Genomic DNA, 21,784 nt, shown 5'->3' with positions numbered 1-21,784 from the left:
GTAGGATTCTTTTTTTTTTTTTTTTTTTCCCAACTGGCCTCAGACCTAGGGATCACTCTTCTGTTGGTCATTTACCAGAATGGTCCTGGGATTAGCCAGAGCCTTCTCTCAGTTACATGGAGGAGACACTGATTTTACTTTTTATCCTCCCATTCAAATGTAACTTTACAGGATATAGTCCTAATTTTTATTTTCTAGCCCCATAGAGTCCCTCAGCCATTAGACTATCTATTTACCCCCTAGAAGAGCTTATCTTGCTATTTAAGCTTTTCAGTAGGCCCTAGTAGGTCCTCTTCCCAGCTCTGCCACTCAGAAATCAAATTCTCTCCTACTTTTCTTCCTTTAGCCCCTTTCCAACGTGGGTGCCAATCTTTGGAAGGCAATGGTGACTTTTCATCATTTAAATCCTTTCTTCCCTTCTAATATTTGTGGCAGGATCATTCAGAGATAAAAGTAAGTGATCACACTGAATTCCAGAATCAAGAGAAGCAGGAACACCAGGATCTCAGAACAGTTGCAGAAGTGTCTTCACCACCAGATGAGAGCCAAGGAGAGGAGAATGCCATTTCCTCAGGAAAAAGAAGAAGAAATGGTATGCCAAATAAGGAACACCAAAATGAAAGCCTGAGATTTCAGGGGTATCCCTGTGCATTCATTTCCTAGGACTGCCCTAACAAAGTACCTCAAACCAGACGCTTTGTCCTCAGGTCCTGTCAGGGTCACTAAAGGTTAAGACTTACATATACCATTCTGAAGAACACAATTCAAACCAGAACGCCATGCTGTAAAACTAAGTGTTCTACAGTGACAGCCGAAGTGAAAACTAAACACAGTCGACCATCAGGTCCTCTTCAGTACTGTTGTGGAAAAACCAGGGTAATAGTGGTAGCTGGAAAGTTTAGGCAAGTTGATATCTATGCAGATAAAATGTGGGCTCTCCTCCTCCCCACCAGCTCCTTCAGGCCTGCTCCAGACACCAGTGCACAGAGATGCATGCGTGCCTGCTCCCCCACGACTCCTGAAGGGGAACTTCAGAATATCCCTTTAGTGGGTGGGGTGGGGTGGTGCTTTTATTTTGGTAAATGTATACTTTCCTTAGTTTTTAACCTTCTAAAAATCTCTTCTCCAAACTCTGTCAACTAAAAGTTTGTTTCAAGGAGACCAGAAACCTTGAGATACCCCAGACCCAACAGGACTGGGGGTTTCATGAGTTCCTTGCCCAGGAAACCTGCCCACTGCGCGGTGTCTCATGTTTGCTTCCCCCCAGCAGTCCTGTCTGCGCCCCAGGGCAGGGCCTGATGGAGGGGGAGAGAGAAAGCGACCCATTCCCATGGCCTCCATGCAGTGATGTGCAGAATTTTTAATGCTGAACCATTCTTCCTTCCCCAGAATTTGGACTATCTTACTAAATGTCGACAGTTCCTGGAGGTAGAGCTGCTGATTCTGACTGAGACTGGGAGCCTGCAATTTTTTTTTTTAAGATTTTATTTATTTATTTGACAGAAATCACAATAGGCACAGAGGCAGGCAGAGAGAGAGAGGGAGAAGCAGGCTCCCTGCTGAGCAGAGAGCCCGATGCGGGGCTCCATCCCAGAATCCTGAGATCATGACCTGAGCTTAAGGCAGAAGCTGAGCCTAACCCACTGAGCCACCCAGGCGCCCCAAGCCTGCAATTTTTTAATCAACATCCTGGGGAATTAAGATGCATATGCCTCCTAAGCCCAGTTTAAAATCATGATTTAGAGCAAGATATAAAGAAATGTGACCAAGAGTCAGAAGTAGGGATGGAATTACCACCATCCACCCCATTGTTTTGTCAGGGAAACTTAGCTGCAGGACCTGGTTTCAAGAGCATGGAGAAACGGGGGAACATATTAAGTTCCCCTAATGAAACACATGCTATAGGGAGAACAAAAATAGGATCACATAGTTTCCGGTAAGAGCTTTTTTTTTTTTTTTTGACTTTTTATTTTGACATAATTTCAGAACAGTACCAAGTGTTGCTATGTTCTTGATCTCCAAAATGTTAACATTTTGCAGCATTTCCTTTGGTCCTTCTCTATTTATATTTCTATACACATATGCATCCATGTAGGTATTGTCTACATTTTGTTCCCTGAGAGTCAGATGCAGAAAAGTGTTCCTTTAGGCTTTAGGGGCACCTGCCTGGCTGGCTAAGTTGGTAGAACATGCAGCTCATGATCCTCAGGGTTGTGAGTTCAAGCCCCACGTTGGGCTTAGAGCTTAAAATAAAACAAACACAGGATTTTCTCATACAAGTGTATGGAGTACAAAAAGCTCATTGGAAGGGGTTCATATTCCACGTATGCAACTAACCTTTAAGAAACTACTGTTGTTGGGCGCCTGGGTAGCTCAATGGGTTGAGACTCTGCCTTCGGCTCAGGTCATGATCCCAGGGTCCTGCTCTCTACCTGCTTGTGATCTCTCTCTGTCAAATAAATAAATAAAATCTTTGGGTTGGGGGGAGAAACTACTGTTTGTCAAGTGGTACTTAGCATTGTATCAGAAAAGACTATTCGCTCTTCTCTGAAAAGGCTTAATATTATAATACTCTCCCCTTTCAAACACCTGTTTGTGGCAAGATTTGTTTTCATGTACTTCAAACAAAAAAATACATCATAATAAAGTGTATGCAAAAGCAGATAAGAGAATCCAGCTGTCTTTAAGTCAGACATTTGGTAAATGGTAAAAATATACCATCTTCTCACTATTTTTGTCTTAGAAATTTTAGCCATTTTTCATAAATGTTTTTGTTAACCTATAACAAGTACATTTTTTAGTGTATCAAATTTTTTAATGTTTTAATTGTAATATCTACTGGCACATACTGATAGAATGTAAATAAAAATAGGGGGAGTCCTTCATAATCTCTAAGAGTCTAACATGATCCTGAGACTAGAAGTGCAAGAATTGCTACTCTGTTCTAGAGATGACGTCATTTAGGTTTCATGAGTTATTCTAGTCATGCCCATTAAAGCAAAGGAAAATCTTGGTTCTGGGAATTCAGTGTCGTATCTCTTTAGTCTACTTTAATCTGGAACATCTTCAAATCTTTGAGGATTTTTTAAAATTTTGGATGTTTACATTTTTTTAATACAAGCCAGTTTTGTTGGGTCCTTGGCCTTGGTTTGTCTAGTAAATGCTGAGGGTTAGATTTAGATGCTGGACATGCGGCAGGATCCCACAGAGTAATCCTCAGTCACTGCTCCCAGAAGGCACAGGTGGTGGCTTGTGATGACCTTAAGAAGTTGCCCCTTTGTGAAGTGGCTTTTTTTTTTTTCCCCATTTTTTTCCCCATCTGGCGAGGAGTGACTCTGACTCCATAAATATCCTGTTGTGCATGGAACGTTACCTTTCTGGTTTTAGAGGCCAGCTCCAAGCAGAAGCCTCTGCAGGCCCTCCTGCCCTACCCTGGCACTCTTTGATGTCTTATGGATGCACTGGGAAACCTCCTGTCTGAGGGACGTGATTATACTTAGTAGTTCTTGAAAATCCATTTGGATATTTTTAAGTAGATTGCTTCAAGTTGGAAAAGATAACAGAATGTGGTCCTAAGTGAAGGGAAAATGGCCAATACATACACCCTGATTTCAACAGGATTTAAAGAATAAAAACTAGTAGGGAAGAGGAGGACCTGAGGAAAATAGGCCGAAATGCTCATGGGTAAGGATGTTTCTTAGGTTGGTGGGATTGTGTGTGGATGTGTGTGGGTGTGTTTTTAAGATTTGATTTTTAAGAAATATCTACGCCTATTTGTCTAATTTGGTGATTGAACTTACAACCCTAAGATCAAGAGTCACACGCTCTACTAACTGCACCAGCCAGCCATTCCAGGATTGTGGGATTTTTACTGTTCGAGTTACAATAATCTGTTCATAGCAAAAGTTTTGAAAAAGTTTTCTTAAATTATTAATTAATTATTTGAGAGAGAGCATGAGCAGAGGGAGAAGCAGACTCTGCATTGAGCAGGGAGGCCAATCAAGCCTCAATCCCAGGACCCTGGGATCATAACTAGAGTTGAATGCAGATGCTTAACCCACTGAGCCACCCAGGCGCCCATTAAATTTCTGATCTATTTACATAACTTCTATACAAGGAAGCATAAAATTTCTTCCTACTTGAAGTGTATGAGCTAAAATTGTAGTGATGCTTCAACTACTTCTTTGTGCTCATTTTCCCCACCATCTTAGCACACCCCATCACATGAAAGTGCCATGTTAACTTCTAGACTTTTTTTTTTTTTTTTAAGATTTTATTTATTTATTTGACAGAGATCACAAGTAGGCAGAGAAGCAGGCAGAGAGGAGGAAGCAGGCTCCCTGCTGAGCAGAGAGCCCCATGTGGGGCTCGGTCCCAGGACCCAGGGACCATGACCCAAGCCAATGGCAGAGGCTTTAACCCACTGAGCCACCCAGGCATCCCAAGACCTTTTTTTTTCTTTTTCTTTTAAGCTTTATTTATTTTAGTGATCTCTACACCCAGCATGGGAGTTGAAATTACAACCCTGAGATCAAGACTTGTAACTCTGACTGAGCCAGCCAGACGCCCCCAGCTTCTAGACGTTTCTTAATAGGAAGAACTTGTTTCAAAATCTTTGATTAGTTCTGTTTCTTTCGATTTAGGTAATGAAGATTTGAAGGTACCTTCAGAAGGAAAGAAGTCTCTCTACACAGATGGGTTTTCCAAACCTGGAAAAAGCAAAAGAACTATAAGCACAACTCCAAGTAAGTTTTACACACACAGAAATAAAGTAATAGTTGGCGCCTTTGGGATAACACCGAATACGCAGTGTGCAGGAACAGCTGAAGGCCTGAATGCTGGAATTGGGCCTGCATTCCATCTTCTCTCGTTTTCTAGCTCTGAGACCAGGGGTCTCTTAGCCTCGGTAAACCCACTTCCTCACTTTCCAGTGGGAGCGCATATACTACCTATTTTGTCAGGTCGATGAAGTTGGCCCTCCAGTTCCAGATCCCTGCCTAAAGCCATGACTGCAGTAAAGCGAATCCAACAGGTTTGTGTCCTCGGGATGGAAAAGTTCTGTTTATGCTGTACTATAGTTTGTTAAGTGTGTGATAAGTGTTACGTCTCAAAGAACAATGCACGTATTTTACTTAGATAATTCATTGCTAACGAATGCTAGCCATCATGTGAACTTGCAGCAAAGTGGTCATCTTTTTGCTCACCAAGGTTCTTGCCTCAGTGTGAATGGCTCTGAACGAGGGAGATGGATAGTGGTTGCTGAAGGTCGGGGTGGCTACGGCAGTTTCTAAGAACAAGGCCACAGTGAAGTTTGCCCCAAACACTGACTTCCTTTAACAAATGATTTCTCTCTAGAGTGCAGTACTGTTGATAGCATAAAACTCCCAGTAGAACTTCATCCAAAACTGGAGTCCATCTTCTCAAATCCTGCTGCTGCTTTATCAACTGAGTTTATTCTAAATATTCTAGAATATTCCAAACCCTTTGTTGTCATTTCAACAGTCTTCACAGTGTCTTCACCAGGGTAGATTCCATAGCAAGAAACCACTGTCTTTGCCCATCTGTAAGAGGCAACTCCTCATCCATGCGTTGTGTCATGAGATGGTAACAAGTGAGTCACATCTTTAGGCTCCACTTCTCATTCTAATTCTCTCGCTCTTCCCACCACATCTGTAGTTACTTCCTCCACTGAAGTCTTGAGCTCCTCAAAGTCATCCTTGAGGGCTAGAATCCACTCCTTCCAAACTTCTATTTGTGCTGATATTTTGATTTCTTTCTTTCCTTTTCTCTCTCTTTTTTTTTTAAGATTTTATTTATTTATTTGACAGGCAGAGATCAAAGTAGGCAGAGAGAGACAGGGGGAAGCAGACTCCCTGCTGAGCAGAGAGCCCAATGTGGGGCTCCATCCCAGGACCTGAGATCACAACCCAAGCCGAAGGCAGACGCTTAACTGACTGAGCCACCTAGGCGCCCCTTGGTTTCTTGACATGAATCACAAATATTCTTAATGGCATCTAGAACGGCACACCATTTCAAGAAGGTTTTCACTTTTGCCCAGGCCCATCAAAGGAATTACTGTCCATGGCAGCTATAGCTTACAAAGTCTATTTCTCAAATAGGACTTGAAAGTCTAAATGACTCCTTGATTCATGGCTACAGAACGGATGCTGTGTTAGCATACAAACAACATTAATTTCCTACATCTCCCACTGAGCCCTGGGGTCACCAGGTGCATTGTCAATGAGCAGCCATATTTTGAAAGTAATCTGTTTTCTGAGCAGTAGATCTCAGCATTGGGCTTAAAATATTGAGTAAATTATGTTGTAAACATGTGCATTCCAAGCTTTGTTATTTGATTTCTAGAGCACAGGCAGCGTAGGTGCGGTATATCATTCTTAAGGGCACTAGGATTGTCAGACGGTAAATGAGCATTGGCTTCAACTTCAAGTCACCAGCTGCATTAGCCCCTTTCAAGAGTCAGCCTGTCCTTTGAAGCCAGACATTGACTTCTCTGTAGCTGTGAAAGTTCTAGATGTCATCTGGAAATAGAAGACTGTCTCAGCTACATTGAAGCTCTAGTGTTCATACAGCCGCTGCCTCCATTACTGCTCTAGCTCTCCTGGCTCATGTGCTGCAGCTCCTACGTCAGCATTTGCTGCTTCACTTTGTACTTCTGTGTCCTGGGAGAGACATGAACCTCACGAACTGACCTCTGCTAGCTTCCAGCCTTTCTTCCGAAGTTTCCCCAACTTCCTCAGCCTTCACAGAATGGAAAGGCATTAGGGACTTGCTCTGGATTAGGATTTAGTGTAAGGGAACGCTGTGGCTGGTTTGGTCTTCTAACCCAGGCCACTCAGCCTTTCTCTGTATCAGCAATGAGGCTGTTTCACCTGAAAACCTCAAGGCCACCGTGGGAGCAGATGAACACACAACATTTAAGTTTGTGGTCTTACCGGTGCACTGCTTGCGGTGCCCCAAAACAATTACGATAATAAAAATCAAAAATCGCTGATCACAGATCACCAGAGCAAATACTTAACAATAATGAAAAAGTTGAAAATTCTGCAGTAATTACCAAAAGGTAATAGAGACATGAAGTGAGCCAGTACAGTTAGAAAACTGGCTCTTGAGAGGGTTGTGAGAAACCTTCAATTTGTAAAAAGAACCAAAAAACCAGTATCTCAAAGTACCATAAAACAAGATATGTTTATATATAGATTGATACTAGTTTTCTACCTCTGATGACCTAGCATAGCACCTAGCACATGGCAGATAGTCAGTAAATCTCTGCAAATGAATGTCTATAAAGTACTTTGTACAATCACCACCTTGTAATTATGTTTCTTAAAATTTTTTAAGTAATCTCTACCTCCAAATTGGGGCTTGAATGCACAATCCCAAGATCAAGAGTCAAATGCTCTATTGACTGAGCCAATTAGGCACCCCTAAATTTTTTTCAGTAATAAGTTTAAGGGATTCCATATCTAAAAGTGTAATTGCTTATTATCTATTGCATGGTACATAGCATGTTGAGGTATTGTGTATTTATAGTACTTAGAATGCTGCTCAGCACATATTAGAAATCTATATACTTGGGGCTCCTAGGTGGCTCAGTGGGTTAAGGCCTCTGCTTTCAGCTCAGGTCATGGTCTCGGGGTCCTGGGATTGAGCCCCGTATTGGGCTCTCTGCTCGGCAGGGAGCCTGCTTCCTCCCTCCCTCTCTGCCTGCCTCTCTGCCTACTTGTGGTCTCTGTCTGTCAAATAAATAAATAAAATCTTTTAAAAAAATATTTTAGGGGCACCTGGATGGCTCAGTGGGTTAAAGCCTCTGCCTTCGGCTCAGGTCATGATCCCAGGGTCCTGGGATCGAGCCCCGCATCAGGCTCTCTGCTCAGCAAGGAGCCTGCTTCCTCCTCTCTCTGCCTGCCTCTCTACCTACTTGTAATCTCTGCCTGTCAAATAATTAATTAATTAAAAAATATATTTTAAAAGATATATACTTAATTAGAATTTTAATTTTTAATTTTTTTTTATATTTGTTATTTTTTTTAAGTAATCTCTATACCCAACATGTGCTTGAACCCACAACCCCAAGATCAAGAGTCACACACTCCTCTGACTGACCAGCTAGGCCCCTCAAGAATATTCTTAATCAGAATAGCACAGAGCAAGGACAGGCAAATTGCTGCCAGCCCTGGCCTGTCTTAAAATCCTTAAGCTAAGAATGTTTTTTAGTTTTAAAAGATTGTATTTAAAAAAAAAGAGAGAGAGAGATCATACCATGTGGCCACAAAGACTAAATAAAATATTTACTGTCTGACCCTTAACAGAAAAAGTTTGCCAATCCTTGGTATAAAGCTTTCTAAGCATTGTAAAATGTTATATTTATGATTAAGTAAAGGCCATTTGATTAACTGGTGAGGGGAGATGAAAAATCTTACTCTTGTTCTGTGGATTAAACCAAGTTGTCAGTTAGCAATGAAATGGACATAGGAGAGCAGTACACATTGAATAGTTAATAAGATAAATATACTTTGTCCCTGAGTGTACAAAAACTGAAAGATTTGAAATTAAAGTTTTAGCAAAGATGATGTTGAAGTTGAATGTCAGGGATGCAGAGAAGAGAATAAGTGTTAACAGAAAGACAAAGGAAAGGTGAATTAAAGGATTTGTCTTGTTATTAATTGTTACATTTGGGGGAACATTCTAGACTTTAAGAAGCTTCATGAGGCTCGTTTTAAGGAAATGGAGTCCATCGATCAATATATTGAGAGAAAAAAGAAAAATTTTGAAGAACACAATGCATTTCATGAACTGAAGGTATGCTGATAAAATTATGTGGGTTTATTTTTATTGTTGTTGTTGTTGTAGTTGTTTTAAGATTTGTTTATTTGAGAAAGAGAACAAGCACAAGCAGGAGGGGTAGAAGGAGAGGGAAAGAGAATCCCAAGCAGACTCAGTGCTGAGCATGGAGCCCAACTCAGAGCCTGGTCTCAGGACTTGGAGATCATGACTTAAGCTGACTTAACCAAGAGTCATGCTCAGTTAATGTGCCACCCAGGTACCTCCCAAATTATGTTCTTAATGGGACTGAACTATTTGACTTTATGTTTTTATTTTTGTCAAACTTTTTATTTATTTGAGAAAGAGAACAAGAAAGCAGAAGCAGGGGGAGTGACAGAGGGAGAAGCAAGTTGCACGCTGAGCAGGGAGCCTAATGCAGGACTTGATCCCAGGACCCCAGGATCATGACCTGAGCCAAAGGCAGATGCTCAACCTGCTGAGCCACCAGGTGCCCCAAACTGTTTGATTTCCATGTCAATACCTTAGCTAATACAGCCAGCTTTTTATTGTTCTACCAGTGGAATGGATTTGAGTTTAATATATCTTTATTATCAGAAATTTCTTCCCCCACCATAAGAATTTTCAGAACTCTCAGAATAAAACCGGGAGAACTCACTATAAAGAACTAATTCCAAAACACCAGTAAGTTGTTCTGTTTTCAGCACTCACACATTGTGCTTATTACTTTTGTTGAGGATGGACTGATTTACGGGTGAAAGCATTTTCATTCCCAGTGTCTCACGTAAAGGAAAAAGGACTGAGTTGCTGTGGCTTACTTATGGCCTCCCTAGTAACTGAGCTCCTGGGGTCCCTTTAGTCCAGGTGCTGGGGGACTCAGGGTCCCTTCGAGTTAGAAAAGGTGATGAAGTCAGCCCTGAGGCTGACTTAGAGCAGTGAGTTGACAATATCCTGTTACTCTTTTATGTGGTCAAGAGGAGCCACACAGAAGACTGGGGAACATCTATTTTAGAATTTCATTAATACCTACAATGTGCTTATTCCTCAAGAGGAATTGGAGGCAGTCTTGTATTTCAACACAAAACAGTATAAAGTTGACTGGAAAGGGGCAGAACATGAGCACTGTTAGCAGGGACAGTATCTGCTGTATCAGTCAGTTGAGTTTTCAGTTTCCTGATACAAATGCCAACACAGAAACACACTAGGTGACAAGTTCTACATAATTTAAAAACAACAACAAAAAAAACACCATAAGCTTCTTAGAAGCTGAATCTACTTTTTTTTTTTTTTAAAGATTTTTATTTATTTATTTGACAGAGATCACAAGTAGACAGAGAGGCAGGCAGAGAGAGAGAGAGGGGGAACAGGCTCCCTGCTGAGCAGAGAGCCCGATGCGGGCCTCGATCCCAGGACTCTGAGATCATGACCTGAGCCGAAGGCAGAGGCTTTAACCTACTGAGCCACCCAGGCGCCCTTTTTTTTTTTTTTTTTTTTTAAGATTTTATCTATTTCGGGGTGCCTGGGTGGCTCAGTGGGTTAAGCCTCTGCCTTCAGCTCAGTTCATGATCTCAGGGTCCTGGGATCAAGCCCTGCATCCAAGCCCTGCGTCGGAATCTCTGCTCAGTGGGGAGCCTGCTTCCCCCTCACTCTCTGCCTGCCTCTCTGCCTACTTGTGATCTCTATCTGTCAAATAGATAAATAAAATCTTAAAAAAAAAAAGATTTTATCTATTTGACAGAGAGACCGTGAGAGAGGGACCACAAGCACAGGGAGCAGGAGAGGGATAAGCAGGCCACCCCAGAAGCTAAATCTAAAGGAATAACATTCATTTGAACTCTTTATAAAACCACTGCTAACCTAGCATTTCCCAACCAGCTAACAGGGACAAAGCCAAGCCATGGCATTTGAAGGCCTCCATTGCTGCCTACTAATCCAACAGCGGGGTGTGGAAATCGGCAGAGATACTCAGTGTGCCCCTAATAACACTTGCTTAAATATTAGCAAGAGCTAGGTATCACTACATTGACAGTTGAATACCTGGCTTTTGCTGATGATTTACGGGAAGTAGACCTCTAGTTTTGTTTTTTGTTTTTGTTTTTCCATGAGAACGAGCTAGCTGCACATACGCCTACAAGCAGGCATTTCCTCACCTTCCATGAAGCCAAGTCTACTAAAATACTTGATTGAACAAGTTTTCTATACTACATAATATGGGTTAGTCAGTTTTCCAGGCCAAAAATAGGGCAGAACAGGTGTCTCAACCCTAAACTTGAGTGTAACCCTGAAGATGTGTTTAATAAATGAGTAGGTCATCTTATTTTTTACAGCTACCCCCCGCCGAATGAGTTTAGTTCTAAAATCTCATCCCCATTCCCCATTAAGGAATAGATCTCTCAGATGGGTTATTTGGTATGATCTATTTGGAAACTGGAAAATAAAAAATAATTATAGTGATGTCACCGTAGCTGATAGGAAGTTTTTCTTGACAGTTGACATGTTTGGGGATTGATCATTGGTCAGTGTTGGATAATAACGAATAAGCAGAGATTCTAGACAAAATCATCCTGGGCACAACCTGTTTCTCTTTGATTTTTACAGTTCGGGCAGGGGAGACCTATTTGATTTAGTTGCCAGATGGCCCTCTTCAAGCATCAGTAACCTTGTGCCCCAAGATGCCTATTTATCTTGCCAACAGTGGGAATGATGAATTTTTAAAATCTTTATTAATGTAATATGAAAAAATTCCAGCTGACCTTTCTTTGATCATATGTTTATATAATTGACTGGGATGTTTTTATGAATTTGTTTTTTCTTAGTTTTTACCCATCTGTTAGCCATTTATATTAATGCTATATATTCTATATTATACTTTCCTTCAGTTTATCTTTGCGAAAAATCCTTGCGAAGGATTTTTTCTTAAATTTATCCAACTGTTCTTTTTAAGGGTCTGCGTTTTTTGTCACACCCTGCCTCTGCCAAGATCATAAAAATAAGTTATGTTTGTACTCCTTTTATTATTTTCCCCCTATATTTAATCCTTAACCCCCCCCTTTTTTTTTCAAATACGGTATGATTGACCTCTTTGCTTTGTTGGGATTGAATGGGGTTTTTATTGCTAAAAGAAAGAGGAATTGGTTACATATTTGCTAACAAAACAAGTAAGTACTACTAGAACCAATGGCTTAATATTCTACCTGAAAAAAAGTCAGGTGGGTAAGGGCTAGTAGACTCATTCCTGCATTATAAGTAGTTCAGAACAAAGAAGCAGAGTTGATGGTCCTGACACCAAGTGAACTCTGCGGAGATGCAGCATGGAAAGTAGGAATCTTGGGGGAAAGATAGAAGGCAACATAAAAAGTGTGATAGAACCATGTGCTTAATTCAGCTAACCTGGGCACCGGCCTTATGGTATAGATGTGTGATTACTAAGTATTTTAGTAAGTTTTAACTTTGTGTCATATTAGAATCTCTTCTGCTTATATGTTGAGAAGTTGACTTAATTCTCTGGAGTGCTTGTATTTCGTAGGATATCATCAGAATTTTTCTGTCTTTGGCTTCACCTCGTCGATAGGAGTAGTCGCACCACTGTTGTCCTTTCACAAAGCTGTTGTTTTTTTTTTTTTCTTTTTTGCTTGTAAGAGCTTAAACCAGTGATAGACATCATTATTCTTTATGCTCTGATAATATCTAAAAAATGATAACCTAGGTGGACCTTCCCCAGCCATTTCAAAGGGAGGGTTTCCCTCCCTCCGTTTGTTTCTGTTTTTTTTTTTGTTTTGTTTTGAAGAACTTTAAGAACCCGTTTGGGGGGGGGTGCTGTGGGGACAGGAGTGAAATTATGTGTAGATTCTGTGTGTTAATTACATAATAGGTGGTTCTTTGAGTTTGTATTTAATAAACTGCTTATCACATTCTCAAAGATACTATATCCAAGAGAAGCTATTTATCCTTCCTTTCTGGCCACAGGGAACTTAACCACGTTTAAGCCACATTCTTTAGTCAGAAAATACCTGGGTTCATGGCAGCTGGGAAAGGCTCTCTGTAGCACAGGACTCAGCACAACCAGAAGTTATTTCTGATTCGGTCGCCATAGCGATACAGGTACAAGCAACTGCCCTGCCCACCTGGCAGGGAGGAAGAGGATGAGGCGGTGAGAAGGAAAGATAACAGGCGGGGTTAATAGAGGGGCCCGAGTAGTTCAGTTGGTTAAGCGACTGCCTTCAGTTCAGGTCATGATCCCCAGTACTGGGATCAAGCCCCATATCGGGCTCCTTGCTGAGTGGGGGAGCCTGCTTCTCCCCTGCCTGCCATTCCATTCCCCCTGCTTGTGCTTACTCTCTCCCTTTCTGTCAGATAAATAATTAAAAAAACAGTGGGGATGGAACAACTGGATGAATGGAGCTGCTCTAGAGACAGTGCTAAGAAGCCCAACTTGAACATGGTGTGGTATCTTTCTGCAGAAGCAGCCGGCCACCAAGGGCGCAGTGGTGACTCCAGTTCCTCTCCGGGGAAGGCTCCCCTTGGCTTGCACTCCCACCAGCCAGCGCCGCTCGCAGGGCCAGCCACTGGGTGCTGCGGGCAGGAGCACCTTGTGTGGGAAGGGCTCTGCCAAGCGTTCTGTGCTCTCGGCAACTAAAATGAACGTCAGGTAAGAAGAGCTCCAATATGTAATGGAGTACAAGGTCTCAAAGCTTTACTGCCTCCTCATCATTTCAGGTGGGCGACATCAAGTACGTTTAAAGTTGATGAAGAAGGCAAAAGGAATTAGAATGGAGTAAATGGGGTGCCTGGGTGGCTCAGTGGGTTAAGCCTCTGCCTTCGGCTCAGGTCATGATCTCAGGGTCCTGGGATCGAGCCCCATGTCAGGCTCTCTGCTCGGCAGGGAGCCTGCTTCCTCCTCCTCCTCCTCCTCTCCCTCTACCTGCTTCTCTGCCTACTTGTGATCTCTGTGTGTCAAATAAATAAATAAAAGTGGCTCAGTGGGTTAAGCCGCTGCCTTCGGCTCAGGTCATGATCTCGGGGTCCTGAGATCGAGCCCCATGTCAGGCTCTCTGCTCGGCAGGGAGCCTGCTTCCTCCTCCTCCTCTCCCTCTACCTGCTTCTCTGCCTACTTGTGATCTCTGTGTGTCAAATAAATAAATAAAATTTTTAAAAAAATTATAAAAAAAGAATGGAGAGTAAATAAGTGTAAAGATTTTATTTATTTATTTGACAGACAGAGATCACAAGTAGGCAGAGAGGCAGGCAGAGAGAGAGAGGAAGCAGGCTCTCCGTGGAGCGGACAGCCGGATGCGGGGCTTGATCCCAGGACCCTGGGATCATGACCTGAGCTGAAGGTAGAGGCTTTAACCTACTGAGCCACCCAGGCACCCCTAAGTGGATGGTTTTTCTAAGCTCTTTTTTCTTTCTTTTTTTTTCCAATTTATTTATTTTCAGAAAAACAGTATTCATTATTTTTTCACCACACCCAGTGCTCCATGCAAGCCGTGCCCTCTATAATACCCACCACCTGGTACCCCAACCTCCCACCCCCCTAAGCTCTTTTTTCTTTAAATTTGTCTTGGGTTTTCTTAGACTTCTCTAAGCTCACATTGGGTTTGTAAGTAAAGATAGAAGGTATATATGGATATTCATTTTATTAGTTTAATGTATGCCTATAAAGACATGTAAAGAGAAATTTTTCCATTGACTTAAGTGTAGAGTTGAAGCTAAATACCTACAGAAAATAACTGACTAGTCCTAAAGTGTAACTTCTGTAACCCACTGGGAACTGCAGTGAGTTACCCTGTGCCCCACTAACCCCTGTTTTCTTTTTGTACTTTCCCTGACACAGGGTAGTCCCCATTTTAACTTTCCCAGAGATGAAGATCTTCAGGCCTCCTTTATTTATTTATTTTTTAAGATTCCTAAAGTGTAACTTCTGTAACCCACTGGGAACTGCAGTGAGTTACCCTGTGCCCCACTAACCCCTGTTTTCTTTTTGTACTTTCCCTGACACAGGGTAGTCCCCATTTTAACTTTCCCAGAGATGAAGATCTTCAGGCCTCCTTTATTTATTTATTTTTTAAGATTTTATTTATTTATTGGACAGACAGATCACAAGTAGGCAGAGAGAGAGGAGGAAGCAGGCTCCCTGTTGAGCAGAGAGCCCAATGCAGGGCTTGATCCCAGGACCCTGAGATCATGACCTGAACCAAAGGCAGAGGCTTAACCCACTGAGCCACCTAGGCACTCCAATTTTATTTTTAAGTAACCTCCACACCTGGTGTGGGGTTCGAACCCACAACTCTGAGGTCAAGAGCTGCATGCTTACCAACTGAGTCAGCCAGACGCCCCTATTCTCTCTTTTTTAAAGGGTGTTCACAGTGTGCAATAGTGTTGGTACCTGGTGACACTTCCCCAACACCTGAATTATCTGATGTAGTGTTTAGAGCTTAAAAATGCCCTGAAGTTTGGAACCCTATTGAGTTAGCGTGGAATGTGAGCTACCTCTACCTGGCAGTTCTGACTGTATTTAATAGTACTGAGGAACAGCATGGTCGGGGCGAGTCCTTGCTCCAGTGTAGTGTTCACAGCAACCTGGACTTCATGGCACCTCTCCTAACACACAGTTGTCTTAACTGGGTCAAAAGGTAATGCTGATACCTCATAATTTGGGGTGCTGATACAGGATTACTGCCACATCTTAGTTGCGAGTCCAGAAGTTGTCTTCTGTTAACCTACCACCACCACCATCGTGTATATTTACATCTGTCCTTCTTGAGTTTTGCTGACTTCAAGACACCATCAGTGGAGACTCATCATTACTTTATGAACCACTAAGAAAAAAACCACTGCCAGTTATCATGTGTTACTAATTATGAAACACATCCCAATTTCAGACGTTAAAATGCGTAAGAAATATACATCATAATCAGTGGAATAAACTTATGGCAATTTGCCAGGAGAACAGGGTTATGTACCATTTAAATGAATGACCATTTACTAGGAAGACTGTCCCCATCACTTATCTGGCATAGCAGTCTCCTGTACCCTGACAGGCAGTCACCAGGAGGAGAAAAGGGGGAGTGGTTGAAGTACCTTCTAAACTATAGTTTGAGCCCCAAAGGCATTCCCTTGGAGCTCTACCTTGTCCTGTCACTGGGCAAGGCAAGGAAAGCAGCGAATACAAAACTGTATTTTACAAATCAAGTGTTGTAAAATGTTTATTCTGCAAAAGAGGTTCATTCATGTAACAAGTCCATATTTGAGCCCTTTCACAGGTGGTTTTGCTTTTATGCTTGACACAAGTTACTCTTCACACAAACACTCATGTTTGGTACTCCACTATCCTGTTCAGGTTTTCAGCTGCTACCAAAGATAATGAGCATAAGCGTTCACTGACCAAGACTCCAGCCAGAAAGTCTCCACATGTGACCATATCTGGGAGTACCCCGAAAGGCCAGGCTGTGCTCGGGATATACAAGATAAAGACCACAACTGGGAATTCTGCTTCTGGTAAAACAAAAAAACAACTCTGGTTCATCTTTAAGCCATGTAACTTCCTCAAATTATTAAGTGTATTTGTTTACTGAAAGCTTCCCCATAACTATAAATCCAAAGCAAAAATCTAAGCATAGCATATTTTTCATTCTGTATGGGTGAAGAAAATGCCAGACACAAACAAAAAACAGGTATCTGCCTGAGGACTCCATCTTGCTATAAGGAGTCCTAAGATGGTGACCCTCCCTGAAGAGCATTCAGCCCATTCCCGGACTCCAGGATTAGGAGGATCATAGTATTCATTACAGCCTCTGACTGGCCCTCCAGAATTGTGAAACTAATAGGATCCCAGAGTTGGTGGAATAAATGCCACACAATGGACTAATAGATTATGTAAGCCAGAATAAGCCATATGGACACTCTTCTACACACGGTCTACTTAATCACCTAAAAGGACTAGGTAGTTTTCAAAAGAATACTACAGTAGCAATACAAAGTTAAAAACAAACAAAAAACACTACAACCAGGAGATTGAGGCCTGTATTAGAACTATGTCAAAATTCTCCTGAGAGTCCCACTGAATACGTCAGCCAAGAGCCATGATCACATAGAAAGGCTCGCCAACTCCTCTGAGACTGTGTCGGTTAATAATCTATGTAGAGACTTTATGAGTTTCTTCATACCTTAAAGACAAGAAGGTGAGGCTGACAGCTACATTTTAAGCGAGTCCAGAAGCAGTATATATGTGGGTATTTCCAGCTTTTGTTTAGTGTCATGACCATTCTTAACCATGTCTCCTGTATATATGAGAGTGCTTCTCTGGAGCTCAGATGGCCTGGGGTATACTGGCCAGCTTGAATGGTAGCTCCTGAAACTGGTTGGCATTATGGATGGCCCGCGTTCCCCCACTGCTGGCACCTGACAGCCATACCATGGGATGATACACACAGGGGTTTTGTGTTTTTCTCACTTAACTGCATGGTCCTAGATCTTAGTTGCTTATTCATACTTACATGCAAGTGCTGACATTCAACAACAGCCTGCGATGGGTGAGAATTAATAAAATGTGCCTGATACATGGTGCCCAACTGTAGCGAAAATTTGGCGTACTGAGTCCTACCATTCTGGTATATTAACTTTACCGTACAAAAATTCACATTTTTAAATAACCTCTTCTATTACCTGACAACCAGAGCCACAAATCTTGTCTGCCATATCTGATTAAGTTCCTGCAGGCCTTATATCCATGTGAATGAAAATGTTACTATTAACATTTTTTTCCGAAGACATTTCACTTTGATTTTGAAAGGTAAAATGAGTGTTCATCATAGAAAACTTGAAAAATACAAAAAGCCATAAAGAAAATATAAACAGTGCCTATAGTCCTGCACCCAGAGATTGCCCTGCTGTTTCCTCTGACCCTGTGATCATCACTGCACTATTAACAACATATTTTTGAAGGGTAAATAATATGAGGAACACAGCCTGAACATTTACCCAGTCAATTATTTAAACAGGATTTTCAACTCCCAGCTGATTCTAGGAAATATCCTAATATTGAGACTATTTGGGGAGCTATTCACAAGGGAAGCCTCAGTGATTAGCTTTCCTTAGTTATTTTCCCCCTTCTCCTTTTTAAAACTACCTGTTTGAGACTGTTCACAGAGATGATATATTTAAGACTGAGAAACAGTACTTCAACAAAAAACCATATAGGCCTTTTATTTCCTCCCTAATTAAGCCCTAGGGTTTTGTTCCTTGGTTTTGTAGTCGTTACACCATTCAAGCTGACAACTCAGGCAGCACAGACTCCAGTCTCCAGCAAGAAGCCAGTGTTTGATCTCAAAGCAAGTCTGTCTCGTCCCCTCAACTATGAGCCACACAAAGGTACGTGCAGATGCTCTGAGATACAAGACATGCCAAAGACATAGGATTAAACAGTTCTACGTCTGAGGATGTGGAAAATTCTAATGCCTCAGCGGAAAGCTGTACTTGGCCACCTAGATTTCTTCCCCCTGGGTCCACATGACCCGTAATTTAAAAAAGACTATACACTAAGGGAATGCTAATCAATTCACATTTTTGTAAATCAAAGCCATAACTTCTAATCAGTGTTACAGCAAAGAAATAATAAAATTTCAGGCAGAAATCAAGAAACTTGGAAATTGGCCTATGGACAAATGAATGTTTTCTTTACAACTTTCGAAGGATCCCAGGCTGGAATCCACCCACCCAACAACCTGGGACATTTACTGGCTATATAAATGCCCATATAAATTGGGCATACGTTAAAGTATCCATATATCCATTTAAAACGAATACTAACAACCACCACCACCAATACTTCATGTGGTCCTTCCATAATTCCAGAATTGTTTATATAGATCTATTTTTTAAAAAATGTTGTCAGGGGGAACCACAGGCAGAGGAAGAAGCAGGTTCCCTGTTGAGCAAGGAGCCCGACGTGGGACTTGATCCCAGCACCCTGGAATCATAACCTGAACCTAAGGCAGATGCTTAACTGACTGAGCCACCCAAGCATCCCTAGAATTGCTTTAAAAACTGTAAGACTTCTCTAGGTGCCTGGGTGGCTCAGTGGGTTAAGTGTCAAACTCTTGATTTCAGTTCAGGACATGATCTCAGCCCCACATCAGGCTCTGTGCTCAGCAGTCTGCTTGAGATTCTTTGCCCCTCCAGGCCATGTGTGCACACGAGCTCTTTCTCTTAATAAATCTTTCAAAAAACAACAACAAAAAAAACCAACCACCTTGTTTTTAGGGGGAAAAAATACAATTTATATTTTGTGAAATAGGAACAAAAACTAATGGAATTATACAGGCAAATGTCAATAAAAATGAAGTATAAATATTCATAGCAAGTAGCCTCAGATGAAGAGAATAAAATAGGTAATATAAATAGAATCTTCTTAAATCTTTCTCTCCTAAACCAGGCAAACTGAAACCATGGGGTCAATCTAAAGAAAATAATTCTCTGAAGGAACATGTAAACAGAGTTAGCTTCCACAAGAAAACTTACAAACAACCTCCTTTCCAGACTAGGTGAGTACATAATTACCCAGTTCTACAGTAATTTTAATTTTGAAAGACTGTATGTAAAAGCAAAGCCTCTGAGGTACAGAGTGTCATTAACGGTGGTGTTTAAGAAAATGGTAGTCGCGGGATCACATATAGGACTTCTTGAAGATATACATGCCTAAGGCCCACCACAGTGGTTTTTTAATTCAGTAATTGGGAGGAGGGGCCCAAGGAACTGCACTGTTTCCAAAGCTCGACAGGTGATACACAAGGAGACCCTGCTCTCACATGACCTACCAGCCCCAACAGTGAACCTGGATATCCCCCCAGATGCCGATCCACATGTGCAGGTGTAAGTTCTTCAGTCCCAGGGAAACCAGGCTTACTAGGCTTCAAGGCCCTAGCCAGAAGAAATCCCCAGATGATCCTTAGAGGCTTCCTTCTGTGTGAAAACCGAAGCCAAAGCTTGCTGTGGGTTTTAGCTGGTCCTGGCTGAGTTGATTCCCTGAATGAAACCATCCTGATACAGGATTACCCATCATTTGACTTGCCTATATCCAGCTCCCACCAAGACATTTATTTACTACCTATATTTGCTATTAAGATTGTTAACATAGGGGCATTTGGCTGCTCAGCTGGAAGAGCATGTGACTCTTTATCTTGGGGTTGTGAGTTTGAGCCCCACCTTGGGTGTAGCGATTATTCATGATTTTTTTTTTAAGTTTAACATAAAACTAGCCTCCCCTAACCCCTCTTACAATCCCCAATCCCTTCCAGAAACAGAGCGGCTTAGATCAGCAGACCCTAGTTCTAGTACTTCCACCAGACTTTGATTTTGAGCCTGACCTCTGACTTCCAAAGGCAGAGATTTCTCATTTAAAACAAAGAGGTACCGAGATGTCTTTTGTTCCAGTTCCATGCTTAATTTTAGAATGCTGCATTAACATAAAAAGGAAAATACCAGTTTCCTAGCCCTTTTAACACAAGTAACATAGAGCTGTGGTTTCCATAGGGCACTAGCTAGAGGACAGTGTCCTGTAAGTGTGTTTTGTATAACTATACTGAATTTCAGCTTAAGCTTAGATACTAGTCTGACAGGTACTTTAAAGTGGACTTTTGTGGAGCTTCACTAGACCCTAATGTGTACCTGTCCCCCTCTTTAGGGAGGAACAACGGAAACAACATGAGCAAAGACGAAAGGAGAAGAAAGCAAAGGTTTTAGGAGCTCGGAGAGGCCTCATTATGGCTGAAGATTAATTTTTTAACATCCTGTAAATAGTATTTTATTCTGAACCCTTTCTTTAGTGTAAATATTTTTTTCTACTGTCTTCCCCACTTTAGTCAAAAGATTCTTCTGCTTTGTTCACTATCTATGTAGTGTTGGTGGTTTTCTTCACATGCCACATCCCTGAAAGATGTTACTAACCTCAAAGCTCACAGATTCTTTCAAATGATTTTTACCTATCTCTGTACAATTCAGTTTTCCAGTGACTCATCCTATAGATTCTTGACCTAGATTTTTAACGTCAAGTTCCCTCTGCTGACAGAACTGGAATCCTCTTCTAGACAGAAGCATTTACCTGATGGGAGGTAGTTCTCCCACAAACTTCAGTAGAACTTGGACCACTAACAAGCTGAGAAAGCCACCTCTTCCTCCTCTGGAAAATCAAGTAGTCTTAATGAAACAAGGACCAAATGGGTTAGTGATGGCATATTCTACTTTGAGAAGTGTTTTGTTACCTATGCATGTTTGTTCAGATCACTTGATGTAATTGCTGTCTGTCACTCAATATATTCTTAAAAACTCTACAGTTCATTCTAGCCTGACTTATTTAAAAATAAACAGGGCCATACTGAAATCTGAGGATTGCTGCTTCAAGGATCGGTCTGCTCTGTCAGAGTTACTTCATAGAAAAGACTAGAGTTGCTTAGCCTCCTAGCCATGTTTATTGCACTGAGGTGGACCTGCTGAGCTTTGTACTGTTCAAGAATTTCATAAATGTTTTCTCATGGTGGTAGATTCTTTGTAATTACTTCATGATTGAGTTGACCATCTAAGATTAACAAGCTTACTTATACTCTATGCTTCTGTTCTGACCACCTCTTCTCACCCTAAGGAGAAATGACCAGGTCATCCCCTTGTGTTTTTCACAGCACATGTCCAACTCTGTTATACTTACTGTTAAACATATACGAGCCCACAGAAGGTTGGCATACTCCTGATGATGAATAAACTCAGATTTTGCTCTTAAGCAGATATCCGATCAATTAAATCACCGTCAAATGCACTGCAGCTAAGAAGGTTAAAAGGATATAATCACTTTGGAAAACAGGTTGGTAGTTTCTTAAAGTTAAATATGTCTACCACAGGGGCGCCTGTGTGGCTCAGTCAGCTAAGCAACTGCCTTCGGCTCAGGTCATGATCCTAGGGTCCTGGGATGCAGCCCCTCATTGGGCTCCCTGCT

The 21,784-nt window shown here is 41.7% G+C and overlaps 1 protein-coding gene across 1 annotated transcript in view; it reads left to right on the top strand.

Moving 5' to 3' along the window:
- Positions 1–21,571, top strand: part of NUSAP1 (nucleolar and spindle associated protein 1) — a 34,421-nt gene extending 12,850 nt beyond the window's left edge. The window contains exons 4-11 of the mRNA XM_044232493.1: positions 436–592; positions 4,644–4,745; positions 8,711–8,820; positions 13,263–13,450; positions 16,142–16,299; positions 18,055–18,171; positions 19,235–19,343; positions 20,483–21,571. Of these exons, the coding sequence (XP_044088428.1) occupies positions 436–592; positions 4,644–4,745; positions 8,711–8,820; positions 13,263–13,450; positions 16,142–16,299; positions 18,055–18,171; positions 19,235–19,343; positions 20,483–20,576 (1,035 nt within the window). The 3' untranslated portion in view covers positions 20,577–21,571. The remainder of the gene's footprint in view (positions 1–435; positions 593–4,643; positions 4,746–8,710; positions 8,821–13,262; positions 13,451–16,141; positions 16,300–18,054; positions 18,172–19,234; positions 19,344–20,482) is intronic.
- Positions 21,572–21,784: the final 213 nt, after the last annotated feature.

The sequence above is a fragment of the Neovison vison genome, chromosome 13 (genome assembly GCF_020171115.1).
Source record: "Neovison vison isolate M4711 chromosome 13, ASM_NN_V1, whole genome shotgun sequence".
In the NCBI taxonomy this organism is placed as follows: Eukaryota; Metazoa; Chordata; class Mammalia; order Carnivora; family Mustelidae; genus Neogale; species Neogale vison.
This window is presented reverse-complemented; position numbering and strand designations above follow the sequence as displayed.